At 42.8% G+C, this 27,677-nt stretch overlaps 2 protein-coding genes and 1 long non-coding RNA gene across 22 annotated transcripts in view; 2 read left to right on the plus strand and 1 right to left on the minus strand.

Annotated features, from left to right (window-relative positions):
- Window positions 1–4,219, plus strand: part of MAGI2 (membrane associated guanylate kinase, WW and PDZ domain containing 2) — a 1,118,509-nt gene extending 1,114,290 nt beyond the window's left edge. For all 6 annotated transcript variants that reach the window (XM_074367572.1, XM_074367574.1, XM_074367573.1 and 3 more), the window contains one exon: window positions 1,427–4,219. In XM_074367572.1, coding sequence (XP_074223673.1) covers window positions 1,427–2,040 — 614 coding nt within the window. In that variant the 3' untranslated portion in view covers window positions 2,041–4,219. The remainder of the gene's footprint in view (window positions 1–1,426) is intronic.
- PHTF2 (putative homeodomain transcription factor 2) overlaps window positions 1–27,677 on the minus strand; it is a 175,812-nt gene that overhangs the window by 13,902 nt on the left and 134,233 nt on the right. The window contains exon 21 of one of the 15 annotated variants that reach the window (XM_074367585.1): window positions 1,022–2,263. The exons of 13 other annotated variants lie outside the window; for them this stretch is intronic. The gene's annotated coding sequence lies outside the window, so the exon portion shown is untranslated. Of the gene's footprint in view, window positions 1–1,021; window positions 2,264–5,600; window positions 5,733–27,677 lie in introns of all 15 variants that reach the window. One more of the 15 variants, XM_074367586.1, reaches the window with a different exon arrangement.
- LOC141578182 (uncharacterized) lies at window positions 12,204–19,729 on the plus strand. The gene is made up of 3 exons (XR_012508256.1): window positions 12,204–12,580; window positions 15,089–15,198; window positions 19,270–19,729. It is a non-coding gene; the product is annotated as an uncharacterized LOC141578182 (long non-coding RNA).

Below are 27,677 nucleotides of genomic sequence, written 5' to 3' on the forward strand. Positions count from 1 at the left end.
TCTATAACTGATCTGATACTCTGGGTAGCCAGAATTACTGGAACTGTCAACCCCGCTGCCCTCTTTCTCTCGTCTCTAATAAATCAGCATCAAAGGTACCAGATAAGAATCCTCAACTTTTAAGCAAAGTAGACCCTTGACATTCACAGACTGAGTATGCAGAAGGGCCACAAATAGTCTCTGACATGTTGTAGTAGCAGGAATTTGAATCACATGCACTGAGGCTGGTGTGTGGGACTGAAATCTCTTTAGCCAGTGAGGGAGCCTTGCTGCCACCCACCATTCAGGTACCAATATGGCTTTGTTCCTCATGACTGTATAACAATTCTATGGAGAACAGTTATGCTCTCCAATAATATTTCAAAATTTGAGAATTTCTACAGGCCTTTGGACATACTCCTCACAAATATCAAGGGATCACTGTATTGGATTTCCCTACTTTAATTTTGCTTTAGTGGCCAGAAACTCAAGAGCAATGTTAGTGCTCACAGGAGTAACTAAAAATAGCAGATTCCTAACATATCTGTCCTCTTTCTGCTTGGCTTCTGACCAGTGGTTTCTTAAAAAAAAAAAAAAAACCTCATTTTTATCATTCTAATTTGTATGCATTTTGCAGTAAATTGTCACAAATCCTTTCTTAGAGATCTTAAATCCCAAATAAATGTTGAAACTAGGTTTCCTAGGAAGAATCATTTGTCTTAGTCCCAGGCCTTCTATAACATCAGAACTATTAAAAAGAATTAAGGACGATGATTTCTAAAAGATAAGACAACAACGCTTTTAGAAGAATTGATCCAAATTCTGTATCTGGTGATGGCTAAGAGTTACGCGTTCAGTGACACCTAATGGTTAAGACAGTCTCTCAACTTCCTCCAGAGGACTCAGACCAGTATTTCTCAAAACTTGGTTCTCTGACCATTTTCCAAATCATCTCGGTGCCTGTTAAAAATGCAGAGAAATTCCTGGACCGTGTGCTACTGAAATCTCTGGGTCCAGCCAATGTGGCATCCGTATTACTCACAACTACCCCCGGAGATTCAGATGTACACTCGAGTTTGAGAACCACTGGTTCATGTGCTGCCAAGTCAGCCATCCACAGAAGACTGTCGGACCTGATGACACCCACGGAAGTTAGAAGTGGCCAAGGCGAAGGGATGGGTTAGGCCGGGGCTTTGCGACGACCTTCCCGATCTGTATCAGTGAGGGGAGGTGGGGGGCGGGGGTAAAGACCGCGGGGAACAACACAACCCCCCCGGAATAAGGTCGGCTGCCCTCTTGGCAGTGAGGGTGGGGGTGGCAGTGGTTTGGGGCCTTGAAAGCAGACGCCCCTGGTCCTCTGCTCTCGTCCTTGGCGCGGAGGGAGGTCGCGGGAGCGTGGAAAGCCTGGGCGGCGCGGCTGCTAACGCCTGTGCTTCCTGCCCCACAGATGAACCCAGCTCCTGGAGTTCTCCCGCTGCCGCCTCCCCAGGTCTGCCGGAAATAGGCGTCTCCCTGGAGGACGTCCTCTCTCCATTCTCTCCATCACATCCAGCCCCACCCTCCGACCCTTCCCACCAGATAAGCCCAGACCTGACGTGGGATATCAAAAGGGAACACGACGTTAGGAAACCAAAGGAGCTTTCAGCCGGCGGCCAGAAGAAGCAGCGCCTCGGGGAGCAGAGCGAGCGCTCGGCCAGCCCGCAGAGGGCCGCTCGGCCGAGGCTCGAGGAGGCGCCCGGCGGCCAAGGGCGGCCCGAGGCCGGCAGGTCCTCCTCGGAGGCCAGGGCGCCCGGGCCCGCGGCGGGGGCCGGCAGCAAGGAGGGGCCGCGCGGCGCGACCAGCCCCGAGCTCTGCGGGCGCGAAGGCCCGGGCGGCGGGGGCGGGGGCGTGCGGGAGGCCGAGGGCAGGGCGGGCGTGCGCGCGGGGCCCCGGCAGGGCGCGCGGCCCCCGGGGAGCGGCCCCGCGCGCAAGGCCGCCGTGGCGCCGGGGCCCTGGAAGGTGCCAGGCTCCGACAAGCTGCCCGGCGTCCTCAAACCCGGCGCCTCGGCCGCGGGCAGATGAACCCGCCGCCCCGCCTCGACGCCTGCAGACCGTTCTTCTTAGGTTCCGTCTCACGGCGTTGTTAATTTATTTTCACTGTCACACGCATAGATCCCGGAGGCACCAAGGCCTGAGAGCATCGACGTGAAGTCCCGCGTGTCCAACGGGCATAGGCTGTACGGCGTCCACGCGCAGACCTGAACTGATCCGAAAGCCCCTGCTTCCACTGCTAGGGCTTTGGCAGCTATGGAAGAACCAAAATAACGTGAAGAACATAACAGAGAGTGCAGTGTAGCTTTAGTTTTAAAAAAAGGAAAGAAAAAAAAAAAATTCCCCCCACTGCATGAAGGATTTGGATGTCATCCAACTTTATATCAAGAAACTGGACAAGTTAAGAGCAATCACAAACTGGAATATCGCCTTAAAAATCAAACTGCACGGAGCAAGCTGAAAGTGAGACAAGATTATATCTTTTAATTGATCTAAAGAGTTGTAAATAAATTGTTCTTGACATATCTAGACAGGGGTAAAAAGGTTTCTTTGAAACATTTAGAACTGTTCGCCCATGACATGTTTCCACGGCTCACCCGTGGCATCCATCACCCGTCTTAGCAGCAACGTTCCCTGCAGACTGCAGGATGAGCTCGAAATTAGTGAATTCGTTGATGTGATGCCATTTTTACTGCCATTTCTGTAATCACATTTCTGTACATTTTCAGTGGTAGAAAAGGTTTAAAAATTGTGTCCTAGGGAACAGTTTGCCGTAAGTCCGAACTTTGCAGTTTAGCTGATAGATCTTAATTGGTTTTCATCTAAAATAAGAATTTTATAATTGAAGGACCACAATTCCTTACATCAAGATTGGGAATGCTGCAGTTCCTTTATGAGAAGGCTTTCCTGTTGTCTCAGGCTCAGAGATAGGAGCTGCTTTGACAGCAGTGCTTCATTTCATTTGTTTCGTTGTCTTTAAAAATCCTCTTTCCATTACTTCACTTTCACTTTGATAGAGCAAAGTATTTCTCAGATTATAATGACTCCCTAATATTAAAAAATCATTATTAGGACCAATTTATTTTCATTAAAGAACATGGATCTTCTTAGCATTCCTTTCTGCTTATCTTTCTTATTCTTTCTCCGTCTATTTCCATTTGGTTTGCTTTTTTGTCTAGATATTTCTGTTTATCTTCCTCTTCCATGGTTGATCCTCTAGTAAAATCCTAAAGCTTGCCTTTCCTCTGCTGTTTTAATATTTCTTTGTAAGACGTTACCTTCAGTTAATTAGCCATGCACTTACTTGTAGCTACACATATTAAAAGGCAAATGCTTCTCTTTAATAAGACTTGAATGAAAGAAAGAGGCTTCATCCTTCCCATATTCTGCCCCTCACAAGAGTTCAAATGCAAATAAGCCTCACCTCCCTGCACTTGAAGTCAAGGAAGTAAAGAAGGTCAGGTCCATCACTGGAGGTCACACATAACAGCCTCCCTCAGCTGACTCTTCCTCTCTTTGTAATTGCAGTTTCCTGAGCACTAGCTGTTTAATTTCCATCAGGCATAGGAATAGTTCAGTTGTTTGACAAGAGGAGAATATGCTTGAAAGCCTCAAGTGAAGAGTCTTGCAGCTTGTAAAACAATTTCCAAAAATGAAACCCATTCATCATAAACAAAAGCACAAACACATGTAGCAGTTTACAGTACTTTTGGTTTAATCTCAATTAGTCTTTCTACCCTGGACTAGAAATCCAGTATAGTTTGCCATTAATTTATTGAATCTGGTTTTGGACAATGCTTCTGTAGTGTAGCTGCACGTCCCAGTACTGTATCCTCTGACCTTGATTTTCCATTTGTTACAAAAGGATTAAAAACTTGAGATTACGCTTGCATAAACTATGATTTGCACAGTTCACAGCTACTATTTGTGCAGCTATTGCTTTATGCAGCTGTAATCCATAACCTGTGAAGACAGCACATCATCTAAATCCCATTCCAAATAATACTTCTGTGTAGTGTTAGCTGTGAATTTACCCTGTACAGCTGTATCTCTATAAATATAATTACATGTATTAATAGTCACAGAAAGACTGTAAGTGAGCAACTATTTTTATGAAACGCACCACTATGGATAAATTAACTTTTACAAAAATCTTGTTTACTGTATGATATTCTAAAACACTGTCAAATAAAATATATATCCAAAAATATTTTCTTTTTCCAACTATACAGGCTGTGTGTTAATTTAAGGTAAATAATTACTGGAAGTTAACTTGATTTTTTTTTAAACTGTAGTATTCATAGACTTTTTAAAGTATAAGTTTAATGCCCCAAACAGGACTTCTTTGAAACTTGAATCTAAATGCAGTGGCATTACAAGGGAAAAAACTGTTGACCTTTTTCACCCAAGTAAACAGAGTTTTCTCACAATCTGGTTGGTATTTGCCAATCAGCTAACTGTATCATATATGAATTGGCAGTATGTTTCTGTTGCTTGCTACATTGATTGATACTTAGCCTTTTTCCCCCAAAAGGATTGACGGTATCAATCAACAATAAATTCCATCACATTTTTTCCTTTTAATTCTGAATTTTTTTTCATGCAAAATCCCAAGGAGTTAATGCAGAAGCCAACACTTAGTGAACATCAGTGTAGGGGTCCAAAATGAATAGCTGAAAATGCCATTAGCTACGTAGGACAATACCTGCGCTAGGGAGAAAAGCGAGTTCGCAGTAATAGGATGATGATAACCCTGCCATCAAGGAGATTCAGTCTAAAGAAACAGTTCTCAACCTTACTCCTGTCAAGACTTCCCCACTGATGTCAACAGGAGGCCTAAAATTCCTAAACGGACCGCTTTTTAGCCCAATATAATTTTTTAAGTTAAATCTATTATGTATCACTCTTAGAAAAGGGAAGAAGCTGAAATGTAGAATCAACCACAAAAGTTGAGATATCTGTAATATGTCATTCTTTACAAACTAATCTGAGAAAGGCCAAGTGCAGGTTGGAAAAAGCAAGACTTATAAAACGATATAGTTAACAAAATGGGGTGTAAAAATTAATAATGCACAGCTGATTACTGTTTTAAAAGAAGAAAAGTCCTCAGGACATCAAGCAGGTTAGAAGTCAAAGACCAGTGAGATTAAGGCAGGGGCAGAGCAGGACTAGGTTCAGGCAGGTAAAGAGCCTTATCTTGAATCAAATGTCTCCAAGGTCAGGCAGGAAATTATTGAAAAACTGGAGAGCCAGGTGGGGACAAGGCCAACCCACAAGCACATCCCTCCTCTAAAGCTGTCATTTTGTCAAGCCCAAGTCTACCGTGAAACCATCTTTCAGTTTCTCAAGAGAAGCTTTTTTTTTTTTAAGAAAAAGAAATCAGCTTTTTATTTGAAATTTTACAGTTTTTAAAGTTTGGCAAGTTTAATTCACATTTTTAAGAAACACTGAACAAGAAGACAAAACACAACCACAACAAACCACCTGCAGACCAAGCCAGGCCCACAGCACACCAGTCTGCAGCCTCTGTCTTGGAACAACGGCCAGGCTTTCAGCAGAGAACCCTTCACTTTCATCAGGGGCTGACTCACCTTCCAAGCAGTGGATCATACACACCCCAGAAACTGTGAAGTGTGTGGCTCCTGAGGTCTACACGTGCCTGGAATAGCTTCAAATACGTATTCTAAGTGCGAGGCACTCCGCCAAAAACCTGACTGCTGTTCCTGCAACAGAGGTGGGTTTGCTGTGAAGCTGAAGAAACTCAAGTTTGCATGAGCCCTGAAGCTTATTTGAAATTTTATATTCTCTTTCTTAATGAGTTTCTCTCAAACTCTGTTAAGCTTGGGGCTCCCCAAAGATGCATCTGTCCCAGCCCTATTTACTGATACTACTATTTTTCATGCCAAACTCATGGCAAAATCAAATGACCTAATTGCTGAAGAATTTGGACTTCACAGAGATTTTTCAGACAACCATAGTGCCAGACCGGATGCCTGTAACATTACCAGAGTGCTTTCCAAGTCTTAAAAGAGTAAGCGCACTGCATCTGATGATAAGGTCTGCGTCATGTCTAGTTCACTGAGGGCACCAATTAAGATGATTATGATTACTGGTGGTAACAGTTGCTATAGTTTGTAAACACTTGGGTATAAACAATGTAGCAACAACCCAGAATTCAACCAACCTCTTGCTGGGCATTTGGTGGCATTTCACCCAGGCAGCCCAGGGATCAGGGACTCCAGAAAAGCTCGTCTGTGTCACCACCCTGGGAGGTAACTGGCAACCACAAATGAGAGCCCTGTCTGTTTTTAAGGGTTCTACGGGTTTAATGGGATCTTTTCTTCTGATGAAACTGCCTCTTGGAGAGTGATTTCACCAGGAAGAACCTGAGAATCTTGTGAAGAAACAAGTGACCTTTCTTTCTTAAGTGGAAGGTAAATTATCTAAAACCATAACCATGTGTATCCGTGTGAAAGGAAATGAAAACTCCTGTGATTTCTTCCCACTGAGAAACATGCATTCCTGGGGTTCACAGAGACTTTCCAGGGGGCCCATGAGCAGGGATGGCTAAAATGGAATCCATTTCCAGAACTTTAGCTTCAATTTTTATGCATTTCAAACCTGTGGACTGCCAACTGCCTGTTCCCACCTGCCCTACACAGAGGCCCCTTACATTATGAAAGAAAGATTGCACCTATCCCCAGTCCTGCATTTTACTCTGGTTCGTCACCTTCAAGTTTAAATCTTTTAGGGCATTAAACAAAGTGACAATTAGAGAATGCAGCCCTCCTGAGAGAGAATCAGAGACAAATTAGAGAGCGTCAGTAAGAAACATTTACGTGGGCAATGCCTTCCTTCAACCCAGCAGCCCTGGTGGGGTTCCTATCTATCAAAGAGTTATCACCCACATTTATCTGAATTTTAAAATAAAGTCAGTCTTTTTCTGATTGAATGTGTGGTTTGGCTATTTGTCTGGCTTGACCACAAGGACTGGCTTTGCCAGTTCAATTATACAGCAGGTATTTCCCATAAATTAAATGAGTTAAACCTACAACTACAAGGTTTAAATAAAATATATTTAAAGCATATATAAAAGAGAAAGTACATCCTTTGCAATATTTAAATTTGTGATAAAAATGTAGATGTCAACTTAAAAATGAAACTGAATATAGAGTTTTATAGAATGATTTTAGGGGCTATGTGAACTAAAAGGAACACTCAGGCAAACCCCTTGAACTTGGTATAACAGAAGTTTTAAAATACTGTTGTGCATCTGCTATACATAAAACATTACAGGTGAACAGAACCCAGCCCCTATTCTCAAGTTGCCTATAATCTGGTTAGGAGATCAAGACAGTTAACACAAGACAACGTGGGAAGTGTGACATTGGAATGCTGGATTCTGTAGGATGCAGAAATAGTTGGATGCACTTAGAAGTCATCTGGATAAGGGGCATTTTAGTTGGGTTTTTAAGGATGGATAGACTGAAGAGGCAGAGGAGGTATAAGGGATTGCAGCATGAGGAAAGTCAGAATTAAGGAACTTGTAGGTATGTATGTTAGAGAAATAGTGAATTGTTTATTTTGACCAAGTGTGAGTCTGTGTGCGTGTGTGTGCGCGCGTGCGCACGCGTGTGTGTGTGTGACAGAGAGAGAGAAAGAGAGAGAGAAGTATAAACAGAGGTAGGGCCAAACAGATCACAAATGCTATCAGTGAGCAGTGGAGAGTCATTTAGAGGTTTCTGAGTAGAGAAGAGAGAAAATCAGCACTCAGCTCTGGAAGGAAGTCCTGGCAGTCCTGTCCAGGTGAAGTGGAGGTGGGAGATGCTCTGGCAGGCACTGACATCAGTCCAGTCAGTCCAGGTGACAGAGGAGATGTGAGCCCCTGGCCTGGTGCCGAGAGACAGAGACTCTGATGTAAGCCTGGCACAGGGTAGACGTTTGACGCATACACATTTTTTAATTGTTGTTATTATTGAGAGAGATATATAAACGTTTCCACAATGGCTATTTATCAGGTGTCAGCCATGTGCCAGGCACCGTGCAGAGCGCTGAGACTGCAACCTTGAACTAGACGGCACTACCCACCGCACAGAGATCTTACAGTCTTTTGAACATCTGGAAACTAATTCCACAACTAGTTATGTAATTGCTGTTGGAATAAGAGCTACAAAGGAGAAGTGAAGGAGCCAGAGGGGATACAGCCCAGGAAAGCTCCTAAGGAAGCAGCTGCTGGGCCAACCAAACCTGCGCAGGTACGAGAAGGGAGCAGTCACAGTGGGAGCTGCACAGGGGAGTCCAGGCCTCGAGGAACAAGGTGACAACCCACCCGAGTCTGCCAAGGATGGGCCTGGGCAAACCAGGTGGTTCAGCCACCCTAGAGGGAAGGCGTATGGACCAAACGGACAAATCTGAGGGCCGGACAGCAGCAAGTCACCTGGGGGCAGAGGACGATGAGAACTTGCCTGCAGGAGGCCTGGGACAGGACCTGGGCCTCCATTCAGCAGAGGGCAGGCAGTCACTGGTGGGTTTTCACTGGGTAGGATGGCTTGATGTGATTTGGGTTCCCGTCCAGAACACTGGGACTGGAGTGGAGACCACCGCTGTGATCCCTACTCCCTCCCTCTCTCCTGTGACCTTCAGGCCCTCTGTCCTTTCCCCTCGGCCTCCCCCAACTTCTGTCTCAGACAGCGCCAGCCTTTCTGGGAGGACTTGGGAAGCCTTGCTGTTGCATTTCAACCCTGAGAACAATTTTCCTGGGCAGGTGTCTAATCAGTACACAGATTCACAACTCTTACAGGTTCTCTGCTTTTCTCTGTCATCAAGGTGTGGATCACATATTTATCTTGTGCTTCTGCAATTAACCCTCACAGTGCCTGGCATATAATAGGCACTCAGTGAATACTTGCTGAAGGTTGGATTTTTTTTTTTAACTGGCCTTATCTATAAATCCAACACAGTTTCCTTTGAATAAAAATGGTTTTCAAGTGGCCCTGACTAGTCAGAGTGGACAGTTTGCAATTTTTCTCCGACTTGCTGCTATTTCTACAAAATTCTGACAGAAAGGCTTGATGTTTTTATTTGAACATCACTTGGGATGAAGGCTAGCTTCTACAACTCACCCATGTGCTTTATCCAAAATAAGCCCAGTAACTATTTCCCTTTGACTTTCTCTCATTCCTGCTCAGGCCCAGCTTTGTCCCAAAGCCACCAGGACTTGAGAAGACAGGGCTCTGGCTCTTATTTCAGGAAGACAAGGTCAGGACAAGAGCAACACTGATAGGGCAGGCCTTCTTGTTCAAGCCTTCCTTGCTCAGAACCCAGGGAGAGACTTTCCACTCATATCCTTGGCTGAGTTCTAGCACACTGGGCCCAGCTGGTCAGGGTTCCTTAGACGACCTTGGCCTCCCCCCTGTAAATGTTTGCAGGAAGAAGGCAAAAGGGCCCTGCCTCTCTGCTCCAACTGCATATCTGCCCAATGCCACACACACACACCCACACACACAACACATACAATCACGTATCCCATCTGACTCTGCCCAGCTCCTGTCACTCATGTCAAGTAGCCTTTAAGTGATGGCACTTTTGGGTGGGCTCTTCCCGCCAACCTTGTTGCTGCAGCCTATACCGGGCCCGTGTTCACCCCCAGCCCCTTGATTAAGAGACTACCTGAGCCCCCTGCATGGACCGTTCAGGATCAAAGACCCTCGTGATCTGCTCTCCACCAAGCCTCCCACCAGATGAGGCAGATCATTCACAACCAATCCCCAAACATAGCTCCACTCTGTTTTTAATCTGAGTCAACAAATACAAAACACTGATTTTTTTTTTTCCTTAACCATTGCTGTCATCAAGGAGTTAATGGCATGAGGGCTTGGTAGCTTTTAAAGTATAGTCAGGTACAGATGTCTTAAAACATGGAGTCATCTGGAACATATGCCTGTTTTAAAGGCGTTGGGGCAGCCAGGGATGATTTTGTCCTCAGCTACTCTACCAAGACACTTTCAAACAGAAGCAGTGAATTGTCTCAACTACCCCCAGAAGACTAGCTGCTGTAACAAGTAGATACCACCCTCCACTCCCCGAAAAGGCTCACTTCTTACTCAGGTAACAGGTCAGGAGTTGCTGGTTCAAGAAGCAGTTTATTCAGTTATGTAGAGGCCCACGTTCCTTTCATTCAGTGGCTCTACCATCCCCTAGAGTCTTGCTTGCTTTTGAACGAGGGTCTGAGCACCAGAAGCACTGCCATTCCCTGGAAGCTTGTTAGAAATGCAAGATCTCAGGCCCTGCCCTGGACCTACTGTACCAGCCCTGTGTTTTAAGATGTCCAGATATGGGTGACTCAGGTACACAGAAGTCTGAGAAGTCCTGCCTTAGAACCTCAGAACCCTCTACATCCAGAGAGCAGAAGGGGAAAAAGGGCTTGCAGTGAGCAGTTCATTAAAGTCTCACTCTACAAATGACAGGTCACTCCCAGCCCCATTTCATTAGTCAGAAGTTACATGGGTACACCTGACACAAAGGACTCTGGGAAATGTAGTTCCTGACTGGACAGCCATCTGGCAGCTACCACTCCACACTATGGAAATGAGAGGACAGATTCTAGTGGACAGACATTTCCAACTCACAGTATTTTTTTGTATTTTTTTCCATGTGAAGAAAGAATATTTCCTTCTCTCTCCTAGAAACTGCCTTGGGTTAAGGCAACATGGAAATTTTTCCAGCTTCCTTTGGGGTCTTTTTGTGTGTGTGTGTGTGGATTTTTTTCCAGCTTGATCAAGGAATAACTGACAAATGAAAGTGTATATATTTAAAGTATAAAACATGATGATTTGATATACATACACAATGTGAAATGATTCATTTTAATGAAAATATCCATCACCTTAAGTTGTTAACTTTTGTGTGTGTGGTGAGAATGCTTAAGCTCTACTTCTAGCAAATTTCAAGTATGTAATTCTGTATTATTAATTATAGTCATCATGCAGTTTTCATTGAGAAGGTGGTCCAGCCTGGTGCTAGGTGGACCTGTGTACTGGACGAGAAGGAGCTCCCACAAACCATCACGTCCATGGGTCTGCGACCACATGCGGTTCCCGTTCCCATCAGTGCTGCTTCCCTCCTCACTCTTAACACAGAGAGCAACCCTGAATGACCTTATCTTCTGAATATCTGAGGCATCCAACAAGGGATTAGCAAACTTTATCTACAAAGTGTCAGATAATAAATATGTGGAGCTAAGCAGGCCATTCTGTCTTTGTTGGAATCACCCAGCTCTGCCATTCTGGCATGAAAGCAGCCCAGACAAAATGTAAATTAGTCCACATTATATACACACAGTGTGGGAGAACTGTAGTTCATTTCTACAAATCTTTACTGAGTATTTATTAAGCTACTTAATGCCTCTGGTCCAGTCCAAATATAAACTCTCTGAGGGCAGGAATCATTTCTATCTTGTTCCTTATTATAGTCCTTGAACATAGCACTATCATGGGCACATTTAAATGAAAGGAAGAATAGTTAAATCAGTGTCTGACATGGAGAAATCTGCAGACTGGAGAAGGTGTAGCAAATGCCATGGGGTCCCTCCTGGCCATGGGGACCGCAGAGTCACGGTGGCCAGGTAGGATCAGTGCAAGACAAGAAAAAGCCATCAGCAAGGTCATCAGTCTTTGATAATCTGGCCCGGAAGGGCCCGCACAGACCAGGGAAGCCTGAGGCTTTTACCTTCTTGTCCATTACATCAGACCATTTAGCACCAGTACGAACCACCTTCACAAAGGAAGCTGCATGGTAACTAGTTAACAAACCACACTGTACACTTGAATTTTGCTGAGAGTAGATCTTAAGCATCCTCATCATGCACATCTCCTTAGTGAGCAGCTGACCAAAGGGGAGAGCAATACTGCTTTGACAGCAAATACCGGGCCCTGCACCAGGCTATGCACCACATGTGTATGCAGGGGAGAAACAAGCAGGGCTCTGTTAACAGGGTACTTGCTGGGGGGAGTCTCAAAATCAAATATGTAGGCCCTGACAAGAGAAGTCACATTGAAGGGACTGCAAAGAGGAGAAAAGGTGGTCAAGGTCAGGAGCAGTAACAATGATGAGGAAATGAGCTTTTAATTAGCATGAGCTGTGTGCCCAGCACTTTTTCACATATTGTCCAGCTTTATCCTCACAGTGACCTCAGATGTTCATAATATTCTCCCCGCTCCTCCAAAACGGCTTTTGTCTGGGTCACAGTATCTCATTCCAAGACTTACGGTAAAGCTACACAATGTCTCAACTTCCACGTGATTAACATTTGGGGTTGGGTAATACTTTGCTGTGGGAGACTGTCCTGTGCATTGTAGGATGTTTAGTAACATCCCTGACCTCTACCCACCAGTGACGACAACTAAAATTGTCTACAGACATTGCCGAATACCCTCGGTTGGGGAATGGGGGTGCGCGGCAGGGGAGGCAAAACCGTCACCAGTTGAGAACCACGAAGCTACAGCAACCCAGACTGTGAGGTACCGGCAAATGACAGACACAGATCAATGGAACAGAATTCATAAACACATCCGTACGTAAGCCTCAATGAATAGTCTTTTTAACAAATATATACACACACCTTGATGCATGCCTTGCACTGTGTACAGAATTTAACTCAAAATAGATCAGAGACCTCAATGTAAAGCCTAACAATTTGATAAATTGGACTTCAGTAAAAAACTAAAAACTTCTGCTATTCAAAAGACACTGTTAAAAATGGGAAAAAAAAAGCAGCCACAGACTGGTAGAAAATATTCGCAAAACAAAAATTTGATAAAGGAGTTGTATCCTAAGTATATATTTTTAGAAGTTTGAAAATTCAATAATATAAAAATAAATCAAATTATAAAAGGTATGAAATATTTGTAAAGATACCCATCAAAGAAGATATAGATGCTCACCATTATTCGTCACTAGGGAACTGTTAATTACAACCATAAGGAGACACCACTATACACCCAAAATTTTTAAACTGACATGCATTGATACTGGGAATGCAAAGTGATACAACCATTCTGGAAAACAGTTTGGCAGTCTCTTCAACAGTTAAAATACACTCACCAAAAATCCCTGCGATCCCCACTCTGAGGTACCTACCCAAGTGAAATGAAAACCTATGTTCACACAAAAACCTGTATGTGAGTTTCTATAGTGGCTTTATTTCTTATTCATCTAAAACTGGAAACAACTCCAATGTCCCTGAACTTGTGGCTGGATAAACACACCAAGGTACATGTATATACTGGAATACTACTCAGCAATAAAAAAAACCAATGTACTGTCACACACAGTAACATAGATGAATGTCAAATGTACTAGGCTGGGCCAGAGGGATCCAGGCTCAAAAGGCTACATTATGTGCAGGTCCATTTGTAAGACACTCTACAGACATAATTCTTGAAGACAGAAAACTAAAAGGCCAGAAAAGAAGACAGAGGTGGCCAGGGGCTGTGGGTGCCTGCTGGATCTTAGCTTAAACCCCATGGTCAATCACCATACTCCCTCCCTTACACCTTGCCCCTCTCAGCTTCTCTGCATTCACTCATCTCAACCACAGTCCTAGCTCAATCCCGTCTCTGTATATGCCTTGCCTATCTCCACACATGCTGACTGGTCAGTGAAAAGCACCCAACCACACTGACTGGTCTCTCTGAATTCACGACCCCTAACTCAGGTGGTCCTTGTATGCTGCTAAGCAAATGGACTGCCCTTCCCTGGCCCATTCCCGGGGATGGGCCCATTCCCATCCCAATCTCACAGATGACTGTTTCATACTTTCTTGTTTCCCTCAACTCGCTAACACCTCCTCCCTAATCCTCACTCTCAGCAGGTGTCCTTGCGTCCTAGATCTTGCTTCCTAGATCATCCTTGCTTCCTGAATTCCCACCACCACATCTACACTTGTATATGTGCCCAAGCACTCTGCCTCCAAGCCTTTTACTGTCAATCTGTCTATGCTACAAGCAAATGCCAACCCTTTCACTTCTGCGCTAGATTCCTCTTGCTTACTCAAAGACCATACTCCAGCAATTCTCTCTTTTCTCCTGCAGCATCCATTTGTCCCTGTCTTTGATTTCTCTCATCAGCACACAGGCTATTTTGTCTCAAAATGGCAGGCATGTTCCTTAGGGATTTCCATTTGCTTTTTTCCTCTTGGGAAGATGCTCCTGTCCAAGATAGCTACATGACTCTCTTCCTCTCCTCCCCAGGTCCGCTCCCAACGACAGCTCTCAGGGATGCCTTCTCTGGCCACCCTGTCTAAACTGCAACCCCACTTGTGGTAGATATACCCTAAGGTGACCCTTAGTGAGCCACACCCAGGGGTCCCCTCTCCTCAAGTGAGGGAAGAACCTGTTACTTGCTTCTAATAAAACAGAGCCAAGGTAACGGGATGTCCCCTCCTTGGTTAGGTCACAGTATACGGCAAGGTGACGGGCTGTCACCTGTGCCTTAAGACTCCCTCATAGACCACAGCAAGAGCTTCTCCCTGCTGTCAGGAAGTCAGCTGCCATACTGTGGAAGAGCCAGTGGAGTGGGGAGGCCTCCATGACCTGAGACTGGCTTCCAGAGACAGCCATCAAAAAACCGAGGCCATCAGTCAAACAACTACAAGAAATTAAATTCTGCCAACAACCCAAATGAGCTTAGAAGAGGATTATTCTCCAGTTAAGTTCTCCAAATGACAGTTCAGCCCAGCTGGCTCTTTGACTGCAGTCTTGTGAGACCCTGGGCAGAGGACTCACTTAAGTCATGCCCAGACTCCTGGACCCACAGAAACTGTGAGATAATAAACGTATGTGCTGTTCCAACCTGCTAAGCTTTTATTATGCAGAAAAACAAAAAACTAATACATCCCCCGAACACTCCTTGTTACTTTTTTCTGCTTATTTTTTTTGCCTAGCACTTAGAACCATTTACCATGTTCTGTTTTACTGATTTACCTTGCTTATAGTCTACATTTCCCCCTCTATTCCTGAATGTAAGTTTCACTAAGACAGGGATTTTTGTCTAACTTTTTTTGCCACCATTATATTCTCAGTGCCCTGAACAGCCAGCCTCAATGTTCATCGAGTGAATGAATACTGAACAAATGCTAACTCCTGTTACCTGAGCAGAGGAATTCATGAAGCTCACATTTACCTCAGAGAGGTAAGACAGGAGGAAAGGTTTGTATTGTTTTAAACTTGTTATTATGGAAACGTTCAAGCCCTGCTTGAAGAGACAATGAGATGGGTCCAAATCACAGTTTCGTGCTGGTCTAGCTGACCCCAGTGGTGAACGACACATTTTTAGGTTAGCATTCTTCAAGGACTTTTGACTTGACTCACATTTAAAAATACACTTCACATTATGTCTCAGGAATACATTTATTTACCTACAGAAAAAAACCGAAACACAGGTTTCACAAAATAATACTCAACCTTATGTGCTCTGATGGTTTCCCATTCCATTTCATCCTGTTGTATTTCATCTTTTAAAAGCTATGTAAGACCAACTGATAGGTCCTAGATAAACCCTCCAGGCCATCCTCCAGGGAGACCAACCCTCTCAGTTGTCAAGCACCTCCCAGCAGCGGACTGCTGCGGGTTTGACATTGTTCTTTCTGGTGAGGCGGGTGAGGGCATCTTCTGTGCTGCCTGGAAGGCAGACGCACCTGCCTCAGCAGACAGCAGAGCTGAGGGGCCAGGCTGTGAGAGCACCTGGGCCAGGAGCCACTCCCCTCCGCCTGCAGCTGAGCCACAGGAGGACTCCGGGGCTGATGCTCTTCAATGTTAGTTTAATGAATGTTCATCTATTTCAAAGACCCTAAAACATCCAAATATTGTTACAAGTAATCTTTAATCATGGTCAGTCTCAGATGTCTAAATGGTCCGTCAGTCACTGGCATTTGGTACTTGAATCTCTTGATTGTAAAGTGTTTTTAAAAATTACTAAAACATTAGCCACGTTACATGGTTCCAAATGGCATAACTTGTAAAGCTAATGAAAAATTATGGCAAAGCACTTTCCATATAGCGTGAACTAATCAGTGAGCCCAGAAAAGCCAATGTTGATGAAGTGCCATTAAGTTCTGGCATGAAATGCCACCTGCAGGTAAATTTGGTGTAATTTGCCTTTCTGCAAGTAGTTTCCTATTTATTTGAATGTGAAATGAATCCCAAGGATGGTCAATGATGAAGATGTTGCCCCTTCAGAACTGATTTGATTTTAAATGTATTTGGCCTTCTTTTTTTTTTTTTTTAAAGCATGTTGTTTAAGGGAAATGATTTTTTAAACATCGCTTTTTAAGTTTCAGGCTCAACAGTGCAGCCAGAGGGGAAATGTACCAGACACCTTCCTCCCTTGCTGCCCGTGGCACCTTTAGGGTGCCAGTGTAAGGAAGGTGCTGGGAGACAAAGATCTCAGAGAGAAATCAGGAGTAAGGGAAGGTTATCTACAGGGTCTTCTTGGCTCTCCTCTCCTTTTCAGCCCCCATTTCCCTCCCCTTCCCTGTAGGCTCTGCCCCTGTTCACTCTGATTCCTTTCCTCAGGTCAGATGGCTCATTTCTCTTCTCTTTTATTCCCATTAAAACATTCCTGACCCATGTCTCACTCCTGTAGGATAATATTTTGGTTTAATGGATTCCTCTGCTAAGGTAATACTTTTGTCACCATGAGGAAGCAACAGCCAAATCTACAATGTGAGAGGCTCTGCAGGACAAATGACCCAGTTTTTCTAGTACATGAACAGCATGGAGAGAGGAGGAGAGATGAAGGCATGCTGGGGAGAGGGGAGGAGGTGCTGTTATAGCAGACAAGAGACATCCATCAGATTCAGCCTTGTCTCAAAGTAGAGACAAGACGTGAATGAATCCCCAGTTACCCATCACCCATCTTCAACACTTCTCAGTATTTTGCTCTTCTTCCCAGAGTTCATGTTATTTTACCCACAAACACTTCAGTACGTATCTCCCACAGAAATACAATCTGACAAGAAGTTTTCAGCCTCAGAGAGGCACTCTCCTAGAAGTATCCCTGTGACTCTAAATGAGGGTTTGCTCTAAGGACACCACTGACATCTGTAAAAACACCCTGTTCCTCTACACATACCCTCAGGACAAAATTCCTTCTGGACCTGGCTTAGGAGAAACGCCACAGTTTCTCACTGGAACACTGAAAATTCAGTACACAATCAAATTTTCCTTTATACAAGATGTGCTAGGAAGCTGAGAGACAAATCTGTGGCCCACCATGGCCGATGTCTGCACCCTGTAATACGAAATTGTCTACAGCATCATTTCCAGCTCTAGTGAGGCCCTCTCCTTGCTGTTTCTTCTTCTTTCTCATCTATTTCTAATCTGTTACCTTAATGTATCTGTATGTTCCTGTAAGCAGAGGTGTGCTGATGAACAACTGGTTCACTGAAGAGAATATAATATATATATTTAACAAATTTGCTGCTATATATAACATATAATCCACAGCAAGGAAAAATAGTAAAAAATACAATACTCCTGACTGCAAATTCCATGCAGCAAATTGGTTCTCACAGAATGCGCTTGTGATACCTGTCAAACTTTTAAGCCACAGCTAACCTATGGCTGCAACCAACAATCAAGAATAGTTCAGACATGAATGTCGGTTGTTATTTCTATTTACTTTAACAAGGAAGATGGAAGTGAAACAACAAAGATCTATGTCATAAGTCAGAACTTCATTCATTCCTCATGATGCCAACAATTTTTGCTAAATTGGTTAACTGTTTTCAAACACTGGAAGAACATGCCCTCAACTTTTTGCATTATTCAGAATGTATCTGCTATAGATGCAACACATTTTTAGTGTTTACTGCCCCGTTACCACTTTCTCCATCACTTTATGAAATCCAGACAATCAAGAAAGCAATAAATAAAGCCTTGATTTGTAGTGTGTGCCCATTTCCCTAGTGTAAATACCCCCACCATGGCCAATTTCAAGACACCAACATGAAGTTGCCAAACGTGGATTTAGGATGAGACAGGCAGCAGGACACCCCTCTGCAGCATTTTCACCCCACAATGGACACAAATAACCTCAGAGGTGTAAGTAACAACAGGAAAACATAATTAGGAAGTGATGAATTTGAGTATTTATTACAATTAAGTAAATTATATTAAAAATAAAGGTCGGTTTATATATACAAGTTAATCTTTAATAATGACTGTGTTTAACAAATGACTTGCAAGATTTCTAAAAGTTTAACGATAAATTTTTCATAAGCCAGTACAAGAAGACTCCAGCACACCACTGTCTGTAAGCTACCTAAAATAATTTTGGAAATGGGGGTGGGAGGATATGAAAAATGAATAGATTAATACACACTTGTGGGGACTGCTCTTCTGGTAGGATTACAGATTGCAATTATGCAAGTCCCTCCCTGGGAATACTAGATCCTGGATTAACTGTAACAACATACTTTTAAAAGTACTGCTGAATTATTTACAATAGCCAAGACATGGATATAACATAAGTGTTCACTGATGGATGAATAGATAAAGAAGATATGGTATATATATCTAGTGGAATATTATTCAGCCATTAAAAAGAAGGAAATCCTGCCATTTTGTGACAACATAGATGGACCTTGAAGGCATTATGCTAAGTGAAATAAATTAGACAGAGAAAGGTAAATACTATATGGTATCACTTGTATGTGGAAACTAAAAAACTAAACTCACAGAAACAGAGATCAGATTGGTTTACCAGAGGCAGGGGGTGAGCATGGGAAAAATGGGTAAAGGTGGTCAAAAGGCACAGATTTTTGAGTTATAAAATAAGTAAGTTCTAGGGATGTAATGTAAAACATGATGGCCATAGATAACCATACTGTATCGTATATTTGAAAGTTTGTAAAATAGTAAACCTTAAAAGTTCTCATCACAAGGAAAAAAATCTTTGTAACTATAAGGTGACAGATGTTAACTAAACTTAGTGTGGCTATCATTTCACAATACATATGCATATGTCAAATCAATATATTGTACACCTTAAATTTATACAATGTTCTATTTCAAGTATATCTCAATAAAACTGGGGGAAAATAAAGTATCGCTGAGCTCAAACAAAAATATGTGAAACCACTCAGGTTCAAAGGGCAAAACAGAAGTAGTGAGCCACAGGTCAGTAGACAATAAATGGAAAACAAAACCAAAAATAACCTCCAAAACAAAACCAAACAAACAAGCTTGGTTTGCCCTGCAGGTCAATGCTTCCATCCCGGAGAGAACCAGAAGGAGCCACCTGGACCACACAAAGTAAGGAGGTGAACCTCAGACTCCTACACTGAGCCAGGACCCTCAAGAGGGCTATGTTCAGAGACGTCAGGACAGAAAAATAATTCGCCTCCCAGCAAAAGAAGCCTACCCAGAGTCTGGATCATCTCCATCATAACTCCATGTGGAGAAAATGTGAATAATAATTTTTTTTTCTCAGAATTTGCATCCTTAGGCCTTACTTCACGCTGGTGTGAAGGTTACATTTGCATTACTCCTTCTGTCAAGCTCTAGGATAAAGAGTAAATGAACCCAGCAAACAACGTGAAGAAATGCTCAAAGCAGCAGTGGGCTCACAGGGCATCATCGCCCTTCTAGTTGCAAACTCACTTCCCTGAACTATTCTGCAGCTCAAAGCATCTCTGTCCCCTCTGAAAAATAAAATCCAATATAATACTTAAGAGCTTCAGATTTCATTTTTATTTTTCCACTCCACCCTTCCTTCCTGAGCATCCATAGCCTGTAAGGGCACTGCTGCTTACACAGTTAAGTGCACACAACAGCATGAACTCTTACAGCGCGGAGGGACCTGCCCAAAGGTCCCCATGTGTTCCTGCTAGACTGGTCTCTTCCCTTTCCTTATTCCCTCTCCTTCCCTCATAGGGTCTATAGAAGTAGGTAAGCAAGTAAGTAAGTAAGCAATAAATAAATAAATAGACACACACACACATACTTAATAAAATATAAGTTAAAACAAAGTGTTTGTGAAAGTGGTGTCAGGTTGGTAGCACTACCTAATGCCCAAGCAGAACCGAGCACAAGTCTCTAGAGGAACAAATTCAGTTCAATCAAATATGATTCCTCAGTTAAAAATTACCAAATATATAAGGAAATAAATCAACATGGGTAGGAGTCATGAGAAATAATACACAATAGATTTATATCCCCAAGAACCTCTGATATTAGAACCACTAGAAACAAAATCACTATATATAAAATGTTTAAAGAAGATCATGGATTCAGAAAAGGATCAAGAAAGAGAGAATCAGGAAGATTTGAAAATGATTTATATAAAAAATTTTAGAAAGGAAAAATGCTATTAAAACTGAGTGGATTAAACAGTAGATTAAATACACTACAAAAAGTAGCAGCAAACTGGAAAACAGATCCAAAGAAATTACCCCAAATTAAGCACACAGATACAGGTATGGAAATAGAAAATATGACAGTAAAGAGAGATGAAAGATAAAATGAGAAGGTTTAATAGATGTCCAAAGGAAATAACGGCGTTAAAAAGGAAATAACAGAGAAAATGTTAAGAAACAGCAGTCAAGATTTTTTTTAATTCATGAGACATTAATCCACAGATTAGAAGCACATAGATAAATAAAAAGGAAAAAAATCCCATCTAGACCTGTAGTAGTAAAACCACAAGACAAGAAAGACAAAGATGATCCCAAAAGCACCCAGAGAAGAAAGACTTCTTGGTTACAAGTAATAATCAGACCAACATCCAACTTGCCTAGAGCTACACAGGCAGCCACGAATGGGCGGGGAATCTCCACTGAGAGACAGTAACTGTCAACATAGAATTCTACAGCCAGCAAGTTGTCTTTCAAAAAGAGAGGTGAAACAACTAAAGTGAGAGAGTTTACCAACAGGGCATGCACCTACAGGGAAGATATACTTGAGAAGAAAAGACAGGGCTGAGAAAAGACTGAATAAAGAAACCAGTAAACATGGAAATAAATATAAACACCAACTATAAAGAATAAGAACAATTTCTAATTTTTAGGGTTTAAACAACACTCAACAATAGCTTGGAAGTAAGGGGGGATGATCTCAGTTAAAGTGGGTGGTCAAATGTGCTCAATATCACTAATTATCAGAGAAATGAAATCAAAACTACAATGAGGTATCACCGCACACCAGTCTGAATGGCAAGCATTGAAAAAAATCTACAAACAATAAATGCTGTAGAGGGCATGGAGAAAAGGGAGCCCTCCTACACTGTTGGTGGGAATATAGTCTGATGCAGCCATTATGGAGGACAGTGCAGAGATTCCTTAAAAGACTGAAGGTAGACTTTCCCTGTGATCCAGTAGTCGCACTCCTGGGCATTTATCTGGAGAAAACTCTGACTCAAAAGGATGCATGCACCCCAATGTTCATAGCAGCACTATTTACAAAGGCCAGGACATGGAAACAACCTGTATGTCTGTCCATCGACAGATGACTGGATGGAGAGGTTGTGGTGTGTGTGTGTATATATATATACACACACGCATACACATATACACATACACATATGCAATGAAATGCTACTTAGCCATAAAGAAGAGTAAAAAATGCCATTTCCAGTGACATGAATGGACCTGGAGAGTGTCATACTGGATGAAGTAAGCCAGAAAGAGAAGGAAAATACATATGATATCACTTATATGTGAAATCTATAAAAAGGACACAAAAGAACTTATTTACAGAACAGAGGTGGACTCAGAGACATGGGGAACAAACTTATGGTTACCAGAGGGGAAAGGGAAAGATAACTTGGGAGCTTGGGATTTGCACATACTAACTACTATATACAGAATAGATAACAGCAAGGTCCCACTGTATAGCACAGGAAACTATATTCTATACCTTGTAATGGCCTGTAATGAGAAAGTATATGAAAAGGAGTGAGTGTGTGTGTGTGTGTGTGTGTGTGTGTGTGTGTGTAACTGAATCACTACGCTGTACACCAGAAATTAACACAACATTGTAAACTGACTATGCCTCAATAAAAAAAGAAAGTGGTCAAATGTCCTTATATTTATATAGGAAGGAAATTAAGATACTGATTAAATTCATACTGTGATAAATATGCTTAAAGTTTCAAGGACAAACACTAAAAATGTAGAAATAGAGGTTGTAACTTCCCAATCAGTAAAAAGAGGGAAATGGAGTAAGAAAATAAGAGAGCAAACAAGCAAGGAAAGGCAATCCATTCAAAAGAAGGTAAAAAAGAGGAGAAAAATGAGCTGTGTATCTAAATGGCGAAATTAAGGACAGTCACCAGGAGGTAGGGGATAACTGGGGAGTACTCCTTCCCTTGACTCATGTGCGCCCACTCCTCCACCCCCTTAAGCCAGGCTGCCTCCAAGTTCAGTGGCTGCCTGTCAGGTGCGGTAACTGGGCACACAGGTGGGAGCAAAGGGTGGGCAGCTAGGCACCCAAGCTCTAGACATCCTTTCTCAGAGGAGAGGGAGGTTCTGCTCTTTGCGTTCCAAATCAATAGCCTTTCAGGATCTTCTGAGCAACCCTGGCTCAGTCCGATTCCCCCTCTCCCAGCTGCCTCCCCTAAGTCTGTTTAGGTGCAGCATGTAATGTCAAGTGGATGGGCCTGAACAGAGTGGAGTGGTCCGAATGCTAATCCCTGCTCCACCCCAGTTGAATATGTAAACTCAGGACACCAGAGTCATCTCGGCATTTATTTTCCTCATCTGCATGAATGAGGAGGCTGAACCAGACAACTGGCCAGGTCCCTTACACCTCTAATATCCTTTGATTACGCTCCTCATTAAATATGAATTAGGTACATCCAGTTGCAAGCTTTATTTTCTGATCATATTAAAGTCTGCTCTCTGTGCATAGCCCTCGTAACTTGCTGTTTATACAACATGTTCATTTGCTCACAAAACACTATAGCAATAGTCTCTAATAGCTTTGTATTCGGTTATTGCCTTTCTTAATAGTGCTTTTCCTAGGACCTCAAGTGAAATCTTTAAAAAATAAAAAAATAAAACAAGTAAAAAACCCTCAGGGACTTCATTTCACTTTGATATATCTCCTTTTTTGCCTTTTCTTATATATTCAGGTGCATCAGGCCTGTTGGGTTGGATCAGATCTTAAGTCCTCTATGCTGGGGACCTAATGGACCTTTACCTACCTGGATTTAGAAGCCACATCCTTCTGACAGTGCACTATTAAGAGTCCCAAATGACCTTTAAGTAGCTAAATTAAATAGTTGTCCACTATGATCCTACTTAAGTGATGCTTTTGATGTGATTAATCACAGGATATTGCTTCACTAACCACCCTCATTAAATTTTCAAGGTGCTGGACTCCAGTCTCTGGTGTGTTTATTGCTGTTCACATCTCTCCCTCAGACAGGTTTAGTGCCTATCATTCTCATGCAGAGGGTACCCCAAAGCCTAATGCTCCCAGTTATTCTCCTCACTTTTGACCTCTCGGGCTCAAATCATCCCCCTGTTTCACTAGAACGAAAGCTGGGAAATGGAGCAGGCTCCTCCTTGACTGATCACTCAAGTCCCACCCATCCTTCTTTCTTGTGTGCAGGTACTGCACTTAGGTAGACGACCCAGACGCAGGAGTCCAAGACCAGGATGCCACTCTCATCCCCAACATCCTGGATTTCTCCAAATATGCGAGAGCATTCTCTCACCTTTAAGGTCTAGGATGTTCACAGAACTCTCACCTCAGTCTGACCGTTGGCACCTTATGTGACCTCAATCAAACCATTCACGCTGTAGGCACCCAGGATCAACAGGATAACCCTCACCGCTTGGCATTATTGTACCACGCTCATTTAATTCTTGTAATACTGTCAAGAGGGTTGATATTCATTTGGTTGGCATCAGTAAGTCCCAATGAGTGGTTTACAATCTACATCCATTATCACTGGTCTGTGTCTATGCCACACCAGCTGTGAAATGTATTACACGCAACCTGGAGGTAGATGCCACACACAGTTTATAAATAAGGAGACTGAGGCTCTGAGTTGCATGGGAAGAGGGGTAGGGCACACAGCATCCATTTTGCTGGTGCAGACCACGGCAGAGGTGGGGTGGTCCTGGAGACAGAGGGGTGAAGCAGCTTCTTGGTCATGGTCAAGACAGCAGCTCTTTGGCAGCCCAGTTCTAAAATGTGGTTTGGAGTATTGTTCCTGGAAGCTTGAGCTAGAGTCCATTTCTTCAAACCTTCCTAATTCTATACAATACCTCCCTTAATAAATTCCTTTGTGCAATACTTAAATGTAAGAACTAAAACCATAAAACTCCTAGAAGAGAACATAGGCATAATTCTTGGTGACCTTGATGGTTTCTTAGTACCAAAATAATACCAAAAGCATGAGCAACAAAAGAGAAATAAATTGGATACCACTGGATTATTAACAGGCAGTACTTGGGTGACCTTGATGAGAACAGTTTTGGAGAAAAGTAAGAGGAGAAAGGTAACAAGACTTGTACGTGGAAGTGGCAATGGGCACAGAGAGAACGTAAGAGATATGGCAAGGGATGAATCAGCAAGACTTGACAAGAGAGACCTTTCCCTGTGGTACAGGAAAGAATGAAAAGTCAAATATGGCAAAGATAGCTAATTAACAAAAAATGCTTTGTATTCTGAATTGGTTTGCCAACTGTGCAACCTCTCCAGAGCCACTGAAAAAAAAGGTGGTTCAGTAGTAAATGTGTCCTGTTAGGAAAATACATAAAAATCTCAGTTTGATTTATACACATACACACATTTGTGCACAGAAATGAGATAGGTAGTACACACAAAAAATTCAGTATTTCTTCCTGATTGGGGAGTAATAGATGATTTTAAGTTTCTTTCTTATATTTTTAAATCAGAAAAAAAAAGGTTTTTAAAAAAAATTAATTCAAAGAGTTGTTCAAATTTCATAATATATGAAAGAAGAGACGGGTAAGGAAGAGAGAAAGGCTGGCTTCTCCTTTCCTATCATCTTCCCTCACTTGCCACCTTGCCTCCGTTCTTCCTTTGCTGAAAATTCGCAGGTAGACCAAACCTCCAGAAGTTAAGCAGTTTCTACAGAACTCATTCTGGAAAGTTTAAACCAGGAAAGGAAATCCTCAGGCACAAAGCATAAAGGTGTCATCCACACTTTTCTGAGAGAGGTAGGATCATGTAAGGGTGAAGAGCAAACACCGAGTTTCTGACCAGGCGCTGTCCCTCACTCGTGAGTGCCTAGAGCGCATATATAACCTTCCTAACTGCAGCTTCCTTTGCAGGTGAAGTGGACTAATTGTATAGGTTTTTCTTTTTTTAAGATAAAATGAACTAATGTCTGTAGATGGTTAGGATAGTGCACACAGTAAAAACTGGCGGGTATCACTCTTAGTGTATTCTGCATGAGATTATGAGTTTGACAGCTTTCAAAGGGCAGCAAAAACCTCTAAATGTTAGAATATCTATGCCCAGTGACAAAACACCAGAATTTAGAGTTTTAACAGTGTCCTGTGCTGACATCACCTGAACTGCAGGAGACTAATCGAGCCCTTCAAATGTCACTCCCCGCCTACTCTCTCCCTGACATCCACATGCCTTTAATCATCCAACGTAACAGCGGACTGGATGATCAATGTCAGGAATGAGGCTAGGGAGCTGAAATCACAGAATTACAGCCTCTAAGGTGACTTGAGACTTTAAACCTTGCTATTTAAAAATCTGCTCAAATTTTTAAAATTCAAGCGATCCAAAGAAATAAAAAAAAATATGATTTTCCATATTAGCAAGGGGCTCAGCAAACCATAACCTATAGACCTGTAAAACCTATGCCAAATGAGACAGGGACTCCCCACCAAAATGACAAGTGCAGGGTGGACTAAAGCATGGCAAGAAGGCACCTCAGGGATGAGCAAGTCCAACCCCTTGATCTGACAGAAAGGTCGGGGCATCTTCCCCCGGCCCACGCCCCAACCTGCACATGGCTTCTCTCCCATCATTGACCCACACTGACTAGCAACGCTGGGGTTGCCACATGAACCTCAACACGCAGGCTCTCTGCACAGGAAACTCCCCTCAGGGACTCCTTGGCTCCTCGGACTCCTGAGGGTGGGACCTTCCAGAGTTTATCAGTACCAGCAAAGGTCGAAGGGGGAGAACCCAACAGCAAGCCCTCTAGTCCCTCATGAGCCAAGCACAACAGCTGAAAAGCAGAGAAACAATTCCTACAAGAAGGTTCAAGGACAGAAAAGAAACTAGGGCTTCCCTGCCCCTAACTTTCCTAGAACAAAACTCTGTTCTCCATTCAAGGGCCTCTACCGGGCAGCTCCAAACTACTCTTCTCATCTTATCCAAAAGATTCTCTTCCTGACTGGAATCTCCCAGATACATATCCCCGTTCTCCCCCCTCCCCTAAAGTGCCTCTCTCCTGCCCATTTCCACTATGAAAAATCCTGCCTAGTCATGAAAACCCAGTTCAAATTGCTGCTCTCCATGAATTCATTCCTGATCACCCCGACATGAAGCAGTGACTCTCCTTTGAAATTCAAAGGGAATCACTGGTTAAACGTCTTCTATAATTATCTAATGAAGAGTACATATGACAAGAGGCTCCATTCTTAGATACTAAAGGAAACTGTGAAGGCCCTTAAGAGTAGGGTCTGCTATTGTGTTAATGTCCTTCCTCAGGACCAAGCAAGAAAAGGGGCTTCATAATGAACAGTGAATGAATGAACGAACGAACGAAGAAAAGAAAGAAAAATCATGTTCCATCTCAGCTCAAGAGACTACCAACCCCTTCAAATGAGATAACGCTCCTCTTAAAGAAGCTACAGCTCAGTCAACACACTGATGGACGAGAGAGAGAATCACCAAAAATGTGAAGCTCGTTGTCATCCACACTAAGCACAACTAATTTTATTACTTCTGTTTTTTTCCCTTCCTTTTCAATAATGAAATAAATCCTCTTGTCAGCAATGGCAAATCTCTATTCTTAAAGTACACTTGGATTTTACTCATTTACTTTGCTTATACATAATTCAAGGGGAATTTTATTTCAGTGTCTTATTTGTGTCTCCTAGTTATTATTCCTTCTGGAAAAGGCCCTTCACATTTAGTAGGTCTAAAGCAGCACTAAAGGTTTTTGGGGTCTCTGCGTGTGTTTTAAACTTCATTTTATTAAGCCTGCAAAGTGGAAGAATGAGCCTGGATGATTATTTTGTGGTGTGTTCAATTTCTAGGATCGTATGAACCCCAGAGAGGAGTGGCAGGAGGATGAGAGATGAAATGTTGAAATACCAGAATACATGCTTATGGTTTCTCAGAAGAGATCTTGTTTGAGCCAGTCTCTAATTGCAGAGGAAATGGCCTTATTCAGAGTTACATAGGCATCTTCTCTTAAATGCCAGGAACTATCTTCCCCAGTGCCTGAAATAAGCATTCTTTTCCTTTTTTAAAGAAAGAAGAAATCCATCTTACCCCAGAACTGTGATATAGGGCACTCTCTGTACTGTGTGGAAACTGCAATAAAAATCTCAATGACTTGAGATAAGCACTGAAATCCCCTAGCAGGACAGGCAAGGAGAGAGAAGCTCCATCAACTTCCCAGGGTGTGGTTACCATGTTATCAGAGTTTCCAGTACTTCCATG

The sequence above is a fragment of the Camelus bactrianus genome, chromosome 7 (genome assembly GCF_048773025.1).
Source record: "Camelus bactrianus isolate YW-2024 breed Bactrian camel chromosome 7, ASM4877302v1, whole genome shotgun sequence".
Classification (NCBI taxonomy): Eukaryota; Metazoa; Chordata; class Mammalia; order Artiodactyla; family Camelidae; genus Camelus; species Camelus bactrianus.